General features: G+C 45.1%; 1 protein-coding gene across 1 annotated transcript in view; it reads left to right on the forward strand.

Moving 5' to 3' along the window:
• The window catches only part of LOC127585712 (extracellular serine/threonine protein kinase FAM20C-like), a 29696-nt gene continuing 8898 nt past the window's right edge, over positions 1-20798 (forward strand). Inside the window, exons 1-6 of the mRNA XM_052043424.1 lie at positions 1-676; positions 1775-1947; positions 8977-9055; positions 11011-11103; positions 15260-15375; positions 17503-17683. Of these exons, the coding sequence (XP_051899384.1) occupies positions 159-676; positions 1775-1947; positions 8977-9055; positions 11011-11103; positions 15260-15375; positions 17503-17683 (1160 nt within the window). The 5' untranslated portion in view covers positions 1-158. The remainder of the gene's footprint in view (positions 677-1774; positions 1948-8976; positions 9056-11010; positions 11104-15259; positions 15376-17502; positions 17684-20798) is intronic.

A 20798-nucleotide genomic window follows, 5' to 3' on the forward strand; every position in this document is an offset into this window, starting at 1 on the left:
TTAAACAAAGCTCAACCATGCACCCGAGAGGTAGCCAACTTGCCGCTCTTCTCGCTGCTGGGCAGGACACAGCCACAGATGTGTAAGGAAATCAGATTTTAACAGCTATTGACCGTGTTCTGAAAATTCTGAATTGGAGTTTCAAGAAATTGGCTGCAATGTTTCGAAGAATCCCATTTCTGATGCTCTGCAAATCCAAAGTGGTGCTTTGGTTTTTAATTCTGATCAGCCTGGCGCTGCACATCCTGATTGCACTGCTGCCTGTACAGGAGTTAAACACACAAATATGTGATCACAACACACAGGCTGCAGACAAGACAGGTCACTTTCTCCCAAACCAGCCATTGTTGAAGAGCAGGCTGTCAAAGGCGAACAGAGAACTGCAAAACTTTGCCAGCACTGGAACATTGAGCAGCACGTCTCAGTCCTTGGAAAAGGTGAGGGATTCAAGTGACAGGAGTCAGTCACTCCCAAGCAAGTTATCTTCAAAGTCAGGCTCTGAACTTGGCAGTAATTTGCAGAGGGATCTCTACAAGCAGAATAAATCCAAGCTGACAGCACTATTTCAGCATCCACTCTACAACATCCCTACTCCACCACTGTCGCCAGATGACCACCTCTTCTCAGTAAATTCAGCAGAAAGATTCACTGCAAAGAGCAGCAACAGTGATGGCTGGTAAGTGGAACACAGATCAAATAACCCAGGAATCACCAGGGAGGGACGGTCAGCTGTGATACAGTCATTGTCTGATGCACAGAGACATATTACTGCATGCAACATCCAAACTAAGGCAATCAGCACTAAATAATGTAACAGAGCCAGTAAAACAAAATATCTGCAGGCAGACACCATATTCTACTGTGGAACACAAGCTTTGTTGTAATACACATCCTATACAATAGAACATACAGCAAAATAGGGAGCCAGTTTAATGTGATACATATTCTGGAGTAGGGAAGTGATCTAATATAGGGACTGTACAATACTCTCAAGAGATCAGACTGAATCAGAATGAGATTTATTATCACTGATTTATATGAGATGAAATTTGTTGTTTTGCAGTGCAAAGACATAAAATGACAATAAATTACAAAAATAAAGAAGTAGTGCAAAAAGAAGGAATAATGAGGCAGTGTTCATGGGTTCATGGACCATTCAGAAATCTGCTGGCGGAGGGGAAGAAGCTGTTGGTCTTCAGGCTCCTGTAACTCCTCCCCGATCGCAATAACGAAAAGAGGGCATGTCCTGGATGGTGAGGGTCCTTAGTGATGGATGGGTGGTCCTCAGCAGTCAACAATCCTAATGTAATATATATTTGTTGCAAAATACTCTGATCCACATTTCACATGGTACACAGTGCATAAACTGTACTCTATTCCAATAGATTCTGCCAAACCGAAATACAACACAAGGACTGTCAAATACATCCTACTGTAGTACAGACTGTGCATTTCTTAGCTACATATATGTTAATGCCCAATCTATCATGTACTGTGAATGTTGTAAAATATTCTACACTGATCATACTGTTAACAAATAATACATGATGCAATATTCCAGTCTGGGATCATATCAATATAACACACATTGTAAAACGTATTCCAATGTAAAATATAAAATACACAGTGCACTAACACACACACAATACAATATGTACTCAAAATACACTAATCTAATACACATCCCTTTCAATACTTTTAATATTATGTAATTATAAACCTCTAATATGTGCCTTATTTTTATCATTGAACGGTTTGCACTTTGCTCTCATAGGGTTAGCCATGAACAGGAGTACGTTCTGCCAGATGGCAATTCTCCTGCTGATACATACCCCAGCTGGCTGAAATTCTACATCGGAATTAATCGATATGAGCTCTATGCACAGAACAGCAGCCATATTGTCTCTTTACTGCAGGAGCTCGCAACCTTGAAGATTGTCCGCGTCGGTAAGGAGAATTTTATTTGCCATTTCTGCTAAGTGAGTGCAAGGGCATTTGGTTTTGTGCAGGCTTGTCCAGACATGACGTGTGAGGGTGCACGCAATGGAATGTCCACACAGTTGTGCACTGGATGATGTGTGCAGGTGTGTGTGTGTGTGTGTGTGTGTGTGTGTGTGTGTGTGTGTGTGTGTGTGTGTGTGTGTGTGTGTGTGTGTGTGTGTGTGTGCAGGGCAGTTTAGGTGGATATGTGCATGCTGGATGGTGTGGATAGTCACCACAAGATGGTGCTGTGTAGAGTTTGTGCAAAGGTGTATGCTTGGTTTGCAATGGATGTATGTATACACTAGAGTGTGTGTGTATGCACTAAGGATGATACATGTTTGCAGAAGTGTGTAAAATGGCATAAGTGTCTGCATATCTATGCACGAGATGGAACCCGTGCACAGAAAAGCACCATTTCAAGTGTATATACTGGTGTGCACTGCATGGATCATCTGCACAGTTGTGCACCATTTGGAGAATGAATGCTGGTGTGCACTACTTGCTGAATGGTGTCTGTACATACATAGGATGGAACTGGTGGATGGATGTGTACGTGTGTACGTTGGTGAAGTATGTGCCTTCAGCTGTGTGTTGCCTGGCACCTGCCCATGCTCAGGAATGAACTGCAGTGTCTGCATGCATGGGTGTGCAAGTTTGGTATCCACCATATTGGTTGTGCTAAAATGTATTTGCGGGGGTATGCTGTTGGGATGTGCTTAGCTGTAGTGTACATTAGATAGTGCCAGGGTACTGCTCTGTATCTGACACAGCTCATATACCAGATAGGACTTGTGTGAGGCTAAGCACTGATGTGCTCGATGTGTTTCCTTTTGATATATTTTTCAGGAGCTGGGGTAAGGACAGCATTTACTGCCTGTCCCTAAATGACCTTGAACAGAGTGACCTTCAAATGCATTTCAGTCAGGCATGTTGGTGGATCAGGAGCTAAACAAGATGAGGATGGCAGATTAGGTCACTGGTGAACTAGACGTGTTTCTACAGCAATCTGTACCAATGACTTTAAAAAAAAATGATAACAAACTGAATTTAAATTCCACAGCTGCCATGGTAGGATTTGAATTTGGTTCTGTAGATTATGTGTCCAGGCCTCAGGGTTACAAGTATTGTAATTTAACCACTGCACCACCTCTAACTGCATGCACATATGCAAGTGTGCACCAGAATGGAGCGTGCATGCAGTTGTGGGCTGCGTGAATTTCTGCACACTGATGTGTTACAGCTGATGTGCGCCTGCCCAGCAACATCCATCAGCACATTGGCTTGGTGGTGTGCCAGAGACATAGGTGTATATGTGCACGGGGGGGTTTGTCTGCCAGCACACACTGGGAAGTGTGTACATGTGCACCCCAAATAGGAAGACTACACAAAAACTCGGAAGGAAAAGTGATTCATCTGTGGTTGACCAGAGAAATTAAAGATAGGATTAAATCAAAGGAAGTAGCTCATAAATTTGCCATAAATAACTGTAGGCCTGAGGATTGGAAGCATTTTAGAACTCAGCAAAGGAGGACAGAAGAATTGATAAAGAAAGGCAAAGCGGAATTTGTGTGCAGACTAGCAAGAAACACAGGAGAAAGGCAAAGATGAGCGAGAGCAAATGTGGGCTGCTACAGGCTGAAAGGAGAGAAATTATAATGGGAATAAGAACAAGGCAGAGGAATTACTTTGTGTGTGCTTTCACAGAAGACGCACAAAACCTGCGAGATGTATTAGCGAATCAGGGGTCAAGTGGCAATGAGGATCTGAAGGAACTAAATATTAGTTAAAAAATAGTACGAGCGAAAGCAGATAAATCTCAAGGACCCGATGACATACATCCCAGGGCTTTGAAAGAGGTGGAGTTTGAGATGATGGATACTTGGATTATCATCTCCCAAGATTCTGTAGATTCTGGAACTGTCCTTGTGGATCAGAGGGGAGCAAATATAACCCCACTATTTAACAAAGGATGGAGGATGAAACAGGAAGCTTAACCCCATGGCAGTGGTTGGGAAGATGCTGGAATTTATGTTAAAGGATATGATAACAGAACACCGAGAAACCATCCTACACTGATCCCATTTTATTCGCCCCATATTCCCTCTCCCCCAGACCCCAGCTCTGCTCCCGCCACTCATCTACACAAGGGGCAAATCACAGTGCACACTTAACCTAGCAAGCCACACGGCTCTGGGATCTGGGAGGAAACCCATGTGGTCACAGGGAGAACGTGCAAACTCCACACAGACAGCACTGGAGGTCAGGATTGAACCCGGGTCGCTGGAGCTGTGAGGCAGCAGCACTATCAGCTGTGCCACTGTGTCCCCGGCCTTTGGGGAGGGTAAAAAGTACAAAATAGAAACTCTGTTTGTCTCATTATAGGAAGGTCGTGAAGGCATTCGAGAGGGCCCAGAGAAGATTTATGAGAATGGCTCCGGTTCCTGTGATGAGGGACTACAGATACAGTGATAGGCAAGAGAGGCCGAGGGGAGAGCAGATATAAAACCATGAGCGGTCTGGGCAAAGGAGACACCCACTTGGTGGAGAGATCATGTATCGCAGGTATAAAATAAAGGTCAACAGGATTAAGGGTGACATGAGGAAAAACATTTTTTTTATATACAGCATGAGGTTGGAAACTAGAGCGTACTGCGTGCAGCTGTGGTGAAGGGAGGTTCCAGTGTGGCCTTCAAGAAGGAACTGGATAAATCTAAGGTGAGGAAAAAAATTACAAGGTTGCAAAGAAAAGGCCGGTGGGTGGAAGTAGAGAGATGCGCTGGTAGCGAGCCAGCAGGGACACAATGGGCCAAATAGCCTCCTTGGGTGCTATAAATATTCTGTGGCTCTCTGTTTCCCCCAGCTCAGGAGTCATAAAGACCAGGCAACCCTGGTTGAGAATAAGGGGTAGGCTGTTCAGGACTGAAATATCTCATCACTCAGAGGGTAGTGAACCTTTGGAATTCCCCACTGTAGATAGCTGTGGAAACTCAGTGTTCACCCAAGACAAAGATCAATAGATTAACATATCAAGAGATAACATATCGACAGATACACCACCTGGCCATTGATGGTGCTGAGGTAGAAGGTTAGCCATGACCTTGATGACTAGTGCAGCTGGCTCAAAGGGCCAAATGGCCTCCTCTGGCTCCAATTTCTTATGTTCTTATATACCCTCCCTGAGGTTCTGCAGGTGTAGGTGCGCCCACAGGTGTGGTGTGCACAGGTGTGTTGCCCCAGTCCAGTGGTTCTTTAGAGAATGACTGGAAGATTATTACATGGATAATTGACAAGTTAGAGCAGAAATGCTTCAGAGTTGATTGGGAAAGGGCAGTGGTAGCAATTGACACCAGACCAGGTCTTAGGGGTGTGAGCCTTTACTTGGTAGGCAGAATGTGTCCTGAACCCAGGGGAGAGAGGTTTTCATGGAGCTAGGATGGGAATGAAGGTGAAGCTTGGCCCAGATGGACTATTGCAGAGTGGATGGGAAATTGAGTTCTGGGCGCAGAGTGTGAGTGCGGCCAATGCTGTGAGACCTTCATTTCGGGGCTTGTGTGGTGTCTGATTCCAGAAAGAGCCGTCTAATCTCTGTAACAATTGGTGCAAGACTTTCTTACTCTTGTTCTTTAACCCACTGAGTATAAAAGCAAACATACTGTTTGCTTTCCCAATTGTTTGCTGTACTTGCAACTTTGTGACACGTGAATGTGGACACCCAAATCTGTCTGAACACTTAACCCTTGCCCTCTACCTAAAAATATTTTGTTTTTCTGTCCTTCCAACCAAGTCAAGTAACATCACGTTTGTGTTCACTATACTCTGTTTTCTTCCTCACTCACTACTCCTGTGGCAGGCCCTTTGCATCCTCCTAGTAGCTTCCAGGTGGATGGATGAAGAATATGCACACATGCTGGACGTATGGGTGAATGGTGTCTGCGTGCACTGCAGTGTACGTATGGCTGGTGTGGAGACAAAGCACTCCTGATTGAGGGGAACAGGCTGATGTGGTGGGGATGTTAGATTGGTGAGAGGTGGTGTGCTCTTGCTGGATGGGAGTACAAGGAGTCAAGATTATAACGGTTAAATTATGGGTCTTGTAACCCAAAGGCCTAGGCTAATGATCTAGAGGTATGAGTTCAAATCCCACCTTGGTAGCTGGGGATTTTAAATTTAGTTAACCTCCAGATTTGGTAAAACAATCACCACTAGGCTCAAGGACTGGCTGTTATAATACTCTTGAGTGTATGATAGAGATGAACTCTTGATCTCTCAATCTACCTCGTCATGGCCCTTGCACCTTATTTGTCTGCCTGCACTGCACTTTCTCTGCAACTGTAACACTATATTCTGCATTCTGTTATTGTTTTTCCTTTTCTACTACCTCGATGTACTTATGTTTGGAATGATCTGCCTGGGTGGCATGTTTTTCACTGCATCTCAGTACATGGGACAATAAGAAACCAATTAAGATAAGATATCTTTATTAGTCACATGTACATCGGAACACACAGTGAAATGCATCTTTTGTGTAGGGTGTTCTGGGGGCAGCCCACAAGTGTCGCCACGCTTCCGGCGCCAACATAGCATGCCCACAACTTCCTAACCTGTATGTCTTTTGGAATGTGGGAGGAAACCGGAGCACCCAGAGGAAACCCACACAGACACGGGGAGAACGTACAAACTCCTTACAGACAGCAGCCAGAATTGAACCCAGGTCACTGGTGCTGTAAAGCATTACACTAATCGCTACACTACCGTGCCTGCCCTCTCTGATTCCCTCAATGTAAATGGCTGCCCTCAGGCAATGAGCCCAGACCCACAGCCAACTTGACTCTCAGTAGTCCCCTGAAACTGCCACACAGGTCACTCAGATACATTAAACAGCAACATTCATATTTAATAATAAAACCAGATACACCACCTGGCACCAACCTGGTCACCGGATTCAGACACACCAAAGATGTTGCCGGTGCTGTCAACCTTGCGGAGTGCCCCTCACCAACATCTGAGGTGCATCCCACAGATGCAGAGGGACTGCAGAGCTTCTGTCTGATCTGTTGATATTGAGACTGCTTTGGTCTGTCCAGTGCCTGCTGTGTTGGGGGTCTAGCACACACTGGTCCTGTGTTACAGGTCCACGAGGCTGGACCTCATCATCTTTAGATAAGTGGAGTGCTACTCCCAGCATGCCCTTCTGCACTCCTCATTAAACCACGGTGGACAGTAATGGCAGAGCGAGGGATGTGTCAGGCTGTGAGGTTTTACAGAGTGTGGTGCTGGGCATTTCTGCTGCTGATGATGGTCCACAGTCTCTCATGGATGCTCAGTTTTCAGCTGCCAACTGTTTTGAGTCTATCCCATTCAGCACAATGGAGGGTGTCCTCAGTCTGAAGGAGAGATTTTGTCTCCACAATGACTGTGCAGTGGTCATTTCTACCAATCTTACCATGGATGGATACATCTCAGAGTCATGGATTAATACAGCACAGAAACAGGCCCTTTGGCCCAACAGCACTATGCTAACCATCAAGCACCCATATACACTAATACTACACTGAACCCATTTAATTCCCCTATATTCCCTCTGGTTTCTACTGCTCCCCGACACAATCAATTTATAGTGGCCAATTAACCTACCAACCTGCATGCCTTTGTGATGTGAAGGAAACTGGACCACCCAGGGAAAACCCAAGGAAATTCCACAGACTGTGCTGGAGATTGGGATCAAACCTGGGATGCTAGAGCTGCAAGACCCAGCATGCCACTGTGACACCCATCTGCCACAGGTAAATTGGCGGGGACAAGGTCAAGTAGGTTATCCCTCATGTCCATTCACTTTTACCTGAGCAGACCCAGTCTGACAGATATGTCTTTCAGGACTCAGACAGCTCGGTCGGTGCTGGTGCTACCGAGCCATTCTAGGTGATGGTATCTGAAGTCCCCACCCAAAGTACATCCTGACTGAAGTATGATGCCAACCAGTGGTGTGTTTTCACTATGATTTCTATTAACTTCAGTCTTATCCAGGGCCCTCAATGCTGCACTCAGTCAAATCTGCTCTGATTTCACAGGCAGTCACTCTCACCTCACCCCTGGAATTCGGTACTTTTAGAACATCGAACATGGAACAGTACAGCACAGGAACAAGCCCTTCGGCCCACAATGTTGTGCCGAACCAATTACATTAGTGATAAAATGCCCAACTGAACTAATCCCTTCTGCCTGCACAACATCCGCATCCTACCATTTCCCTCACATCCATGTGCCTATCTCAGAGCTTCTTGAATGTCCCTATCGTATCTGCCTCCACCACCCCTGGCAGCACATTCCAGGCACCCCCCACCTTCTGTGTAAAATACTTGCCCCGCACATCTCCTTTGAACTTACCCCCTCTCACAGTAAATGCATGCCCTCTGGTATTAGATATCTCAACCCTGGGGAAAAGATACTGGCTGTCTTTGTCTGTGTTCAGACCAAGCTGTGATGAGGTTTGGAGCCTTGTGGGGTTTGCTAAGTAACAAGTAACATAGAAACCACACAAGTGGTGAACACTGACCATTTCCAATAAGGGCATGGCTACTTGATTGGTTCCCATCCGTCACACTAAACGTTTGCTCCTTCCACCACATGGCCGCAGTGTGTATTAGCTACAAATGCATTGCAGCATCTCCCAAACCCATGACCTCTAGTGCCCCAGAAAGCCCTGCTGGCACACACTATCACCATCACTTCCAGACTTACCGATTCTGACTCATGAATTAGAAATGAATTACTTTTCCCTATCAGTGGGTCTACTAGTTGGAACTTGATATCAACTCCCCAACCACCCCCCCCCCCCCCCCCACAGGAGTACCTTCACTAAGCAGACGGCACTGGTCCAATAAGACATCTCCAGGTACGTAGGGAAGGATAGTGCTTCCTGGGCCAGCACCTTGTAGTTGAATTTAAAATAATCTGAGTTCACGGGACAGTAACTGTTGAAATTTGTTTTCCTAGTTCAGAAATTTGGTGGAACCCAGATGAAGTTGACGATGACATTGCAGAACTATGGGAAAGCCTTGTTTAAACCATTAAGGTAAGTTTGAGACTCTGACACATGCTAATTCTCTTAAAAATGGAAATGGGCAAGTACATCGCCTGATGGGATCCTTGCATCCAGCTTCCAAAGCAGCCTCACTCCCTACCAACACATGCAGAGACATGTGGAGGTGCTTTCACACAAAGTCACTGCCCGGAATCTCCCTGAGGACAAACTTCACTGCCGTTAACTGATGTCGATTAGTTCCGGTCTCCCCAGTGGAGCTGTCAGCCTGCCAACCTCAACCTATCCCAGCCACAGGCAGCCCCAGGCCCTGGTCTCCCACTGCCCGTCTCCCAGATCACGTCACTTCTCGCTGTCAGTCTCCCAGGTCCTGCCAAATTTTGTTGTCTTCTCCCTACGAATCCACCAGGGTCTTAGGTTGAGACTGTAAGCCATTAAATCCCAAGCAGCTGATAATCTACATCCCAGACATTTGAAAGTGTTGGCTGCAGGAAGGATGGATGCACTGGTTATCACATTTCAAAAGTGGTTGGATCCTAGAATGGGTTCTGTAGTTTGGAGGGTAGCAAACGTGATCCCACTGCCTGAAAAAGGAAAGAGAAAACGGGGAGATCCCAACCTGCGAGTCTAACACGTGGGAATTACACAGAATGGAATAACAGAACACCTAGAAAAGAATAATAGGAATGAACAGGGTCAGCATGGACTTATGGAAGGAAAATCACGTTGGACTAATTTACTGGGGTTCACTGAGGATGTGGCCAGTGGAATAGAAAAAGGGGGAATCAGTGGATGTGATATATTTAAATTTTCAGAGGGCTTTCAATAAGGTCCCACACAAGTGGTAAATTTACTGACATGGATTGAGAATTGTTAACACTGCACTGACACCACACGGGAGCTAAACTGTCATTCTATACAGCAGCACCATCAGCACAATCTGTCCCAACAGTACCAATAACAGAGTGCCTGAGGGATAGACATTGGCCTGAGGTTAACTGGCGGAAGCGAAGAGTTGGGATAACATAGTTTTGTCAGAATGTCCGTCTGTAACTACTGGGGACATTGCTTAGTGCCCTGGTTATTCCCAATCTGTATCAATGATTTAGCTGAGGGGACCAAGTGCCATATTTCCAAGTTTGTTAATGTTACAAAGTGAGGTGGGATTGTGTGAAGGAAGAAGGACGTAAAGAGGCTTCAAGGGGTTATTGATAAGCAGAACAAATGGGTCAGAACTTGACAGATGGAATATAATGTGGACAATAAACTAAAAAAGATTGTTAAATTGTGAGAGATTGGGTAATGTTGATATTCAAAAGGACATAAGTGTCTTTTTACAAAGTCACTAAAAGCCAAAAAAAACAGGTATCACAAAAGGAGGGGTTGGCTCTTATTGCAGGAGGATTTGAGTACTGTAATTATATAGTCCACACCTGTACAATTTTGTCTTCTTACCTGAAAAAAAAGGCTATACTTTCCCTGGAGAGAGTGCAGCAAAGATTCACAAGACCACTTCCAGAGACAGTGGGTATCTCCACATTATAGATTGAGTAGATTGGGACTGTATTCTTTAGATTTTAGAAGAACGAGAGGAGATCTCAGTGAAACTTCTTACAGGGTTCAACAGGGTGGACGCAGGGAGGATGTTTGCCCTGGCTGAGGAGTGTAGAATAAGGATAGTCTCAGAATGAGGGAGAGGGCATTTGGCACTGAGCTAAGGAGAAATCCATCACTGAGGGGATAGGGAAGCTTTGTAATTCTCTACCAGAGGGGACAGTAGGGGCTCAGTCATTAAGCTAATTTGAAACCAAAATCGATAGATTTCTGGAATCAAGGGATACAGGGATAATGCAGGAAAATGGAGCTGAAGTACATCAGCCAAATTCTTGATGTGTGGTCCAGATGGCCCACTCCTTTTCCTGATTCTTGTTTTTGTTTGTATCAATTGCAGTCTCTTCAAGTCAGTTAATGAGCTTTGTTCCTAACAGACAGACTCGGGAGGAGGAAACATCCCCAGATCTTTTCTACTTCTCTGATTTTGAGAGGCACAATGCAGAGATCGCTGCCTTTCATTTGGATCGGTAAGGAAAAGGGATATGGTGAGCTGGGAAATAAAGACTGATCAAACAACTTTAGAAAATTCCAATAAGTCACATCCACTGAACTTCCAGTACTGTTGCATGTTAAGTACGCTTGATCTGCCGGTTATAAATCAGTACTATAATGTAATCTCCTCTGGCACTTAGTCTTTTAAACCTAGATTACAGACAACAGTCGTGTAATTTCCTGATACTATACTGGCACGTCCCTGTCTCTTTTTGGAAGAGATGTGTCATGTTGATTGTAGAGTGCTTGCTTTTCCTTTCCCAACAGTAAGACTCTTGTGTCAGGTCTAAGCGATTTATCTACCACAAATTTAGATTAAGACTGGTACTGGAATATCCCACACCGTACTCCAGTGATTCTTTCATCACTTCCATGTTAAGGCTTTAACCCTTTTAACCTTCTTAGCGCTTGGAACAGTCTGCAATAGAAGCAGCCACTTCATTTAATTTCGGTGTATCTTTATCTCTACCACCTTTATCCAATTATTATCCAGGTGCATTCTACTCTGGGCTTTTTTGCTAACTACATGTCACGTAATTGGTTGCATGATTCTGTTTATTGATTCCTTTTTCCATTAACAGAGTGCCTATATTATCTCAGCATAATTTTTCCTCACTTAGGTATGCCTGTACCATCTTTCCTTTTCCTACACTGGCCCCAATTCTATTGTGATCAGTTTTCCAAAAGTTCCCCTAATTAAAGGCCATTTTCAAAGCATGACTTTGACACAAAACTCAAGTATAGTTATTGAGACAGATAGTAACAGACTTCAGGTGGACATTGACAGATAGGTGAAACACGTGAGAGCTAAAATTTAGCAGAAGTTGGCAGTGATACATTTTGGTGGGAACAATAAAGAAAAAATGTAAACTCTGTTATTCAGCTTTGCCAACTTATCATGCCACCTTCAAGGATTTGTTTATGTAAACTGTCAGGAATAGAGAGGCCTAAATAAACTACTCATTGAAGGTAATAGGATAAGCTGGAAATGCTGTTGTAAAGGCATTTAGGACCCTCTGTTTTATTAATTGAGGTATAATTACAAAACAAGGAAGTTAAACTAAACCTTCATAAGATGCTGAGTAAGCTCTCATTGGAGTATTCCCCCTTCTGGGCCCCTCACTTTAGGAAGATCTAAGATAAGGTCTCTTTATTAGTCTCATGTACATCGAAACACACAGTGAAATGCATCTTTTTGTGTAGAGTGTTCTGGGGGCAGCCCACAAGTGTCGCCACGTTTCCGGTGCCAACATAGCATGCCCACAACTTCCTATGCTGTACGTCTTTGGAATGTGGGAGGAAACCGGAGCACCCGGAGGAAACCCACGCAGACACAGGGAGAACGTAAAAACTCCTTACAGGCAGTGGCCGGATTTGAACCCGGGTCGCTGGCGCTGTAAAGCATTACGCTAACCGCTAGACTACCGTGCCTGCTAGATTAGCAAAAGTCATTGTGGGTCCCTTACAGACTGAGACATGAGATAGGAAAAGGAAAAATGGTACAGGTATACCTAAGTGGGGAAAAATTATGATGAGATAATACAGGCACTCTGTTAATGGAATAAGGAAGGAAAAGGTCCTGGGGATTTATCAGTTTGAGTCCTATTATTTTCTCCAGTTTTTATTTACTTGTACTAATTTTATTCATTTATTTTTGTTTCTTCTTTCCTGTCAGCTCCTTATTCACTCCAGTCTATAGTTCACTATTTTCAAGAGGTTTCCTGCATTTTCTTGCAAGATGGCACATGCAAAATATTTGTTTAATTTCTCCGCTATTTCCTTATTCCTCAATATGTTATCTCATGTCTCAGTCTGTAAGGGACCCACATTGATTTTTGCTCATACTTTCCTCCTGTAGAAGCTTTGATATACTGTTTTTTGCAAGGTCACTCTTGTAACTTCATTTCCCTTCTTAATCCCGGGTCCTCATCTATTGAATTTTGAAATATTCCAGTCCTCAGACTGACTGTTCATTTTCTGAAACATTATAAACCTTTCGCTTTGATCCAACGCTACCTTTCACTTCCTTGGTAGCCACAGCTTGACAATTGTTCCTGTTGGGTTTCCACAGAATCATAGAAACATAGAGCAGAGAAACAGGCTCTTATGCCCCATGCTGCCCATACCAATGGTGATGCCCATCTATATTCATCCCATTTGCCCACATTAGGCCCATATCCCTCTCATCCTTTCCTATCCCTGTCCAAATGCTTTTTAAACATTGTAATTGTATCTGTCTCCACCAACTTCTCTGGCAGCTTGTTCCAAATATTCACCATGTCCTGTGTGGAAAAAATTACCCTTCAGATCTCCTTTACATTACTCCCCTCTCACCTTAAACCTGTGCCCTTTATTTTGGACTCCTCTACCCTGGAAAAAAGACACTATTTATCCTAACTATGTCCCTCATAATTATGTACACCTCCATAAGGTCACCCATCAGCCTCCTACATTGCAGTTAGAATAAGGCCAGACTATCCAATTTCTCTTTATAACTACAGCCCTCCATTCTAGGCAACACTATAGTGAATCTCTTCTGCACTCTCTCTAATGCTACCACATCCTTCCTGTAGGGTGATAACCAGAACTGTGCACACTATACTCTACGTGCTGTCTAACCAAGTGGCTTAAATATTTGTTGTGCCCTAAGGATTAATATTTTAAATGCTTAGAGCCCCTCTTGTTGGAGATGGTCATTATCTGCCAATTTTGTGGCATGAATATTGCTAGCCATCAGCAGCCCATACCTTCACGTTGTCTATCGTTGCTGCATGCAGGCATGGACTGCTTCATTTCTAGGGGAATTACGTGTGGAATTGAACATTGTGTAATCGTCAGTGAACATCTGAAAGGAGTGGGAGCAGAGGCCCCATGAGTGGACTGTGGAGTCAGGGAGACACAGGCCTGGTCACACTCTGTTCCTGGCTGTCAGTGCCAGAGTGAGTGTCACAGGGCAGCAGGTAGGCAATTAGCTGGTATTTCTTCCCAGCCTCTTCTGATTGGCCATGATATTTAAATCAGAGGAGGTTAATAGAGCTAACGAGTGCATGTTTAAAATAAATAGATCCAAACTAATTAATTAAATAGAACAGGGATGACCAGGCAAGCAATATTTTGTAGATGCAACGTGGGAGCTGATGGACCTCAATGTGGTTTATGGTGACCATATCTGCACCAACTGTTGGCTGCCTGAGGTACTTTGGCTATGAATTGATGAGCTGGAGTCGAAGCTTCAGACATTGCAATGCATCAGTGAGGGGTACTATGCTCCAGGAGGAAGTCACACTACACTCCTCTCAGTTTCCCTCACTTAGAGAGTAGATGGATTGAGAGTTAGTTAGCCAGATGGGATTTGTTCTGCTTTTTTGGGCCAGTTAGCCAGATGGGATTTGTTCCACATTGTCAAGATGTATCTGGACTGGAACAGCTGGGATAAAGGTGCAGCTAGTTCAGTACCACAGCTGGATGTTGTCCGGTCCTTGCTGTATCCAGTGCTTTCAGCTGTTTCATGATATCATGCGGAGTGAATGGAATTGGTTGAAGACCAACTTCTGTGATGGGAAGAGTCTCAGGAAGGAACCAAGATGGACCATCCACTCAGCATTTCTGGCTGAAAATGGTTGCAAATGCTTCAGCCTTGCATGCCGGGCCCTGGCATTTTTGAAAATGGGGCAAGTTCTTGGCGCCACCTCCTCCCATTAGTTGTTTAATTGTCTACCCCCTTTCACAATTAAATGAAGCAGAACTGCAGAGCTTTGATCTGGTCTGATGGATATGGGGTCACTGAACTCTGCTTTTGCAGTCCTGTACAGCAGCTTCACTGGCTGGGACTTTATGTATTCCTGGTGCTACACTTGCATGCTGATGTGTACTGCTCACTGAACCAGGGTGGAACCCCTGGTTTCTCTGCAAGAGTAATGAGGAAAAGGCTAGGACCAAAAGCACATTTCTGCTGCTGCTGATGGCCCACAGCACCTCAAGGATGCCCAGTTTTGAGCTTCCAGATCTCCTCCGAGTCCATCCCATTCACCAACACTGTGCTGCCACACAACATGATGGAGGGTGTTCTCGATGGGCAGGTGCGGGAGGGTGTGGAGTGCGTAGGTTAATCTCATTGTCTCTCTTTTGAAGAATTTTAGGTTTCCGGCGGATTCCCCCGGTCTCAGGCCGTCAAGTCAACGTGGTGAGGGATATTAAAGAGCTGACGACCGATGGTCAGCTTGAGGAGACATTCTTTATCTCACCAGGTATCGAGGAAACGGAAGTAGTGATGGTGGAGGGTTGGGGTCAGTTACGTACAAGTCAGGGAAAAGGAACATGGCGCTGGGGAGAGAGAACGTTAGACAACGGGTAGAAGAGAGGATCTTGCCGTTGGTAATGGAATGAGATGAGAGTTGGGCTTGGGCAGTGTGTGAGGGTGGGTGTGGGGGGAGCTGTGTCTTGGCAATGGGAGAGATGTTAGCTGGGCCCTAGGAAGGGGAATTAGGCCCAAGCAGGCTAAATGAGCAGAGCTGAGCCTAGACCATAGCCGGCATGTACAGGGAGATGAAAACAGTGGCTGAGAATGGGCTGGGTCTACGCAGCATATGAGAGGGTTGAGCAACCTGATTAGAGCAGGGTCTTGACGGATCAAGTACACTTGAGGAGTGGGTGAGAGGCAGCTTGTAATAGGGGAGCTGGCCAGCTGGTGAGAGGGGAGCTGGTTCCAGGTCTGGAGAGTGAGTGAGGTGGAGCCGGGCTGGGGAAGTAGAGAAGAACCACTTTTTTCACAGTCTACAGATGCTCCTGGAGTTGCTTAGTTTTAGGGGATGAAGGAGCTGAGATTTGAGTTCATGAATGTGGACTGAATCATAGAATCATACCGCACAGCAACATCCCTTCAGCCCATCTTGTCCATGCCCACCATGATGCCTATCCATGCTAATCCCACGCCCGCATTAGGCCCGTACTCCTCTACTCCTTTCCTAACCAAGTACCTGAACAAATGCCTTTTAAATGTTGTAATTGTATCTGCCTCCACCACCCCTTCTGGCCGCTTGTTCCAAATATTCACCAGTCTGGATGTGAAAAATACAGATCTCTTAAAGTTACTCCCCTCTCAACTTAAACCTGTGCCCTCTAGTTTTGGCTCTCTACCATGAGAAAAAGATTCTTGTCATCTAACCTATCTATGCCCCGCATAATTTTGTAAGCCTCTATAAGGTCACCCCTCAGCCTCCTACATTCCAGTGAGGATAAACCCAGCCTATCCAATCTGTCCTTATAACCACAGCCCTCTTCCAGGCAATATCCTGGTGAATCTCTTCTGCACTCTCTCTATTGCTACCAATCCTTCCTATTGGCTGGCAACCAGAACTGTGCACAATAAGTGTAATCTAACCAACGTTTTGTACAGTTGCAATTGGAGGGAATTCAGTGCTCAAGCATTTGGGGGAGGGACCGAGAGGCGAAAGCAGGCAGAGGGGGAGGTCAGACAGTGGGAGGGGTCAGACAGAGGGAAAGATCAGACAGTGGGAAAGATCAGACAGTGGGAAAAAGAGGGAACTCCCAAATGTAGTTGGAGAAGATACTGCAGGGAAAAAGGCAAAACTAGGAAGCTTGGTTCACGCTGCATGATCAGCAAATGCAGGGGTGCACTGGTGGACTGAGGGTGCAAGGGTGATACTAGGAAGGAAATTAGAGCATGGAAAAATACCGATTAGGAAAAATGTAATAACTTGTGTAGATAGAACAGTTACCAATTGAGTAAGAAAATTGCAATTAATTGTGTGCTTTAAAAATAGCCAATTAATTTCTGTTGTGGTTGCCCTGCTAAATAATGATAGAAGCCAACATTTTTTGCCGAGGAGAGAAAAGGGGAGGGAAGAGAGGCTGTGAAAAGACAGTGAAGGTTTTGTGAGAGGGATGCAAAGAGAGGCAGCAAGTGAGGGAGGTGAGAGAGAGAGTCTGTGTAAAGAAAGTGAGAGGGGTGTGGAGGGTGAAAGACGGGATAAGAGAGGAGGGGAAGGAGAGAGTGGGGATTTTGAGGAAGGTTTGTAAGAGGGCTGTGGAGAGAGGGGGGGAGAAAAATGAAGGGCTATTGAGTGTGCAACAAGGTAATTGGTGATGGCACTGGAGAACATGTTTCTGAATACTTTGCATCTGTTCACAGTCAGAACAATGGTGAATTGTAGTCAAGCAGGAATAGTATTGGATGTGATATGGGCGCTGGGGGGGGGGGGGGGTTGCTGAGGGTGAGTGGCAGAAGAGGGAGGGGGCCTGGAGTGGTCTGAGTGGCAGAGGGGAGCCTAAACCAGGTAGGGGTTTTAGGCAAGGCAATGTGGAGCTGAAGCCAGCCTGTGGATTTGGACAGTGACTGTTTCTCTTGCTCTCAGCGAACAATGTTTGTTTCTATGGTACATGCTCCTATTACTGTGACATGGAGCACCCTCTGTGTGGAAAGCCAGAGATGATGGAGGGCTCCATGGCTGCCTATCTGCCTGATGTTACACTGGCCAAGCGTCTGTCCTGGAGGAATCCTTGGAAACAGTCATACCACAAGAACAAGAAAGCCAAGTGAGTGTATCCACCTACTCCGACACAGGAACCCACAGCCACCTAATTCAAAGCACCACTCTGTTCCACCTAAGTATCTCACTAAGATGAAGATGCCAGTGACCCCCAACTCAGGATTACCCCAGCCACAGGCCAGGGCCCCCGCTGTCCCCAACACACCTCATCAATCCCCCATCAATTAACACTAATTATACCTCCGACATCCATATCCAAATCATTTATATAACAAACAGAATGGACCCAGTACCAATCCTGTGGTACACCACTGGCCACAGGCTTCCAATCATAAAAACAATCTTCTACAGTCACCCTCTGCCTCCCTATTAACATGTCAATTTTGGATCCAATTTGACCTGGATGCCATGGGCTCTACCCTTTGGGACCAGCCTTCCATGTGGGACCTTGTCAAAGACTCTACTAAAGTCCATGTCAAGTATTTCATTCATACTGCCCTCATCAATACAGATCCAGTATCCAAATCTGACAGGATCTCCCCCTAACAAAATCATGCTGACTATCTTTGAATTATCCCTACCTTTTCAAGTGTAGATTAATCCAGGCCCTCTGCTTTAGTTCCAATATATTCCCTCCTACTGACAGCAGACTCACTGGCCTGCAATTATCCGGCTTATCTCTGCTGCCCTTCCTGAATTAGGGTACCACATTTGTTGTCTTCCAGTCACCTGGCACCTTACTTGTAACCAGCGAAGATTTAGAAATCTCTGTCAGGACCCCAGCAGTCTCCTCCCTGGTCTCCCATAGCAGCCTAAAATGCATCTCATCAGCCCCTGGGGATTTACCCATCTTTAAGCCTGCTTAGATATCTAATACCTAATCCTTGTCAATGCTAACATGTTCTAGAATTTCACCATCCCCTTCATTGAACTCTCCAACTACAATGTCTTTTTACTGAGTGAAAATAGGCGAGAAACATACATTTAAAACCTCACCTACATCCTCTATGATTTTTAATGGAGCCTACTCTGTCCCCAGTTCCCCTCTTGCCCTTAACATACTTATAAAATACTTCGAGATTTTCCTTAATCTGATCTGCCAGTGATATTTTATGGATCCTCTTTGCCCTTCTAACATCTTGTTTTAGGTACCACTTACATTTTCGATTCTCAGGGCTTTCTCTATTTTCAGTTCTCCATACCTGCATATGGTTCCTTTCTTTCTTTATCCAGCACTCGGTATTCCTTGACGTCCAAGGCTCCTTGTGTTCGCCATCCTCACCTTTCACTCTTATGGGAGCACAGTGACCCTGAGTATTTCACTTTTGCATTATTCCCACTTGTCAGAAGTTCCCAGCTCCATTCTTATGATATTGAAATCTGCCTTCCCCTGTTTCAGGACCTTAATTTCCAGATCATCCTTATTCCCTTCTATATAACTAACTTGTAACTTAAGAGTTATAGTCACTATCTCCAAAATCCTCACCCACTGGCTGCATTCCTTAAAATAACACCCAGTACTGCCCTTTCTCCAGCAGAACTATCTATGTACTGGTTGAAAGTGCTCTCTTGGATGCACATCAGAAATTCCACCCCATCTACGTCTGTCACACTACAGCGATCCCACTTGATATTGAGGAAGTTGAAATCCTCCTATATGTCTGTGATTTGTCTAATATCTGTATCTCCTGTCGATTGTAATACACCCCCAGCAAAATGATCACCCATTTTGTTCCTAAGCTCTACATGTGGCCTCATTTGAAAAGCCTTTTGGGATATCCTCCCTCATTACTGCAGTAATAGATTCCTCAATCAATATCCCCTTTTACATTCCCAGTCCACCCGCTACCGCCGGTCACACTTCAAGAGTCTATATTCTGGAATGCTGAGTTGCCAGTGCTGCTCCTCTTTAATCCTGTCCCATTTCATATTCCCATGTGCTGATCAACACTCTAAGTTCATGTGCCTTACTTGTCAGACGCTTTGCATTAAAATAGATGCAATTTATCCTCCCGTGTGCTTATCGTACTGCTGTCTGTGTTGCCTACTGGATGAAGTACTTAGTTTTCCTTCAATTTTTGACTCACCCTCTCCCCAAATGTAAATCTGCTCCATGTCCCACTCCCCTGCCAAATTAGTTTAAATCCTTCCCAACAGCACCAGCAAGCCTCCCTGCAAGCATGTTGGACCTGTTCCAGTTCAGGTGCGAACCGTCAGGCTTGTACAGATCCCACCTTCCCTAGGAACAGTCTCAGTAATCCAGAAATCTAAAGCCCTCCTTCCTACACACATTAATCTGACCTGTCCTCCTACTTCCATACTCACTAGAACATGGCATTAGAAGTAATCCACAGATTAAACCTCAGAGGTCCTGCTCTTTAATCTGCAACCTTGCTACCCAAAGTTATGTTGCAGGACCTCATCCTTCTTTTTATCTACGCCATCTGTGCCAGTGAGAACCACAAGCTCTGGCTGTTTACCCTCACCCTTTAGAATGTGAAATCCTTGACCCCGGCATCAAGGAGGTAACACACCACTCTGGGTTCACATCTACTGCCACAGAAGTGCCTGTCTATTCCTCTCAATATTGGTCTCTTACCAATATTGCTCCTTTCCACAATTCTGCGAACTTGGCTCTGGCTGGATTCCTCAAAGATGCATTCACCCTCATCTTCTTCCAATGAGGAGAAACTGTTTTGGAGCAAGGTACAGTCTGAGGTCTCCCCAACCACCTGTCTGCCTTCCTTCCTCTGTCCAATGGTTATCTGTTCGTTTTCTGACCATATTTCCTTAAGCTGCAGAGTGACCACCTCTAAAAACATGCTGTTCACATAATTTTCAGCCTAGCGGATGCACCGTAATACCTCCTATTGGCACCCAACCTCTGAAACCAGCCTTCAAGCCTGCTGAACTGGAGGCACCACCCGCAGATGTAGTCATCCAGACCACAGGGAGCACCTTGAAGTTCCCACACGCATCAAACTGTTCACCACACTGACTAGGATCACCTTCTATAAGTTACATTTAAAAAGCACCCCTAAAAATTATCCACCTGTTCTACACTTTAAATAACAAAAAAGTGAAAGTATGCAATCACTACTGACTGGCACTAATGTCACACTGTCCGACCAAAGGCCAACGTTGGTAAAGATGCCACAAGC

The sequence above is a fragment of the Pristis pectinata genome, chromosome 33, assembly GCF_009764475.1.
Source record: "Pristis pectinata isolate sPriPec2 chromosome 33, sPriPec2.1.pri, whole genome shotgun sequence".
Classification (NCBI taxonomy): domain Eukaryota; kingdom Metazoa; phylum Chordata; class Chondrichthyes; order Rhinopristiformes; family Pristidae; genus Pristis; species Pristis pectinata.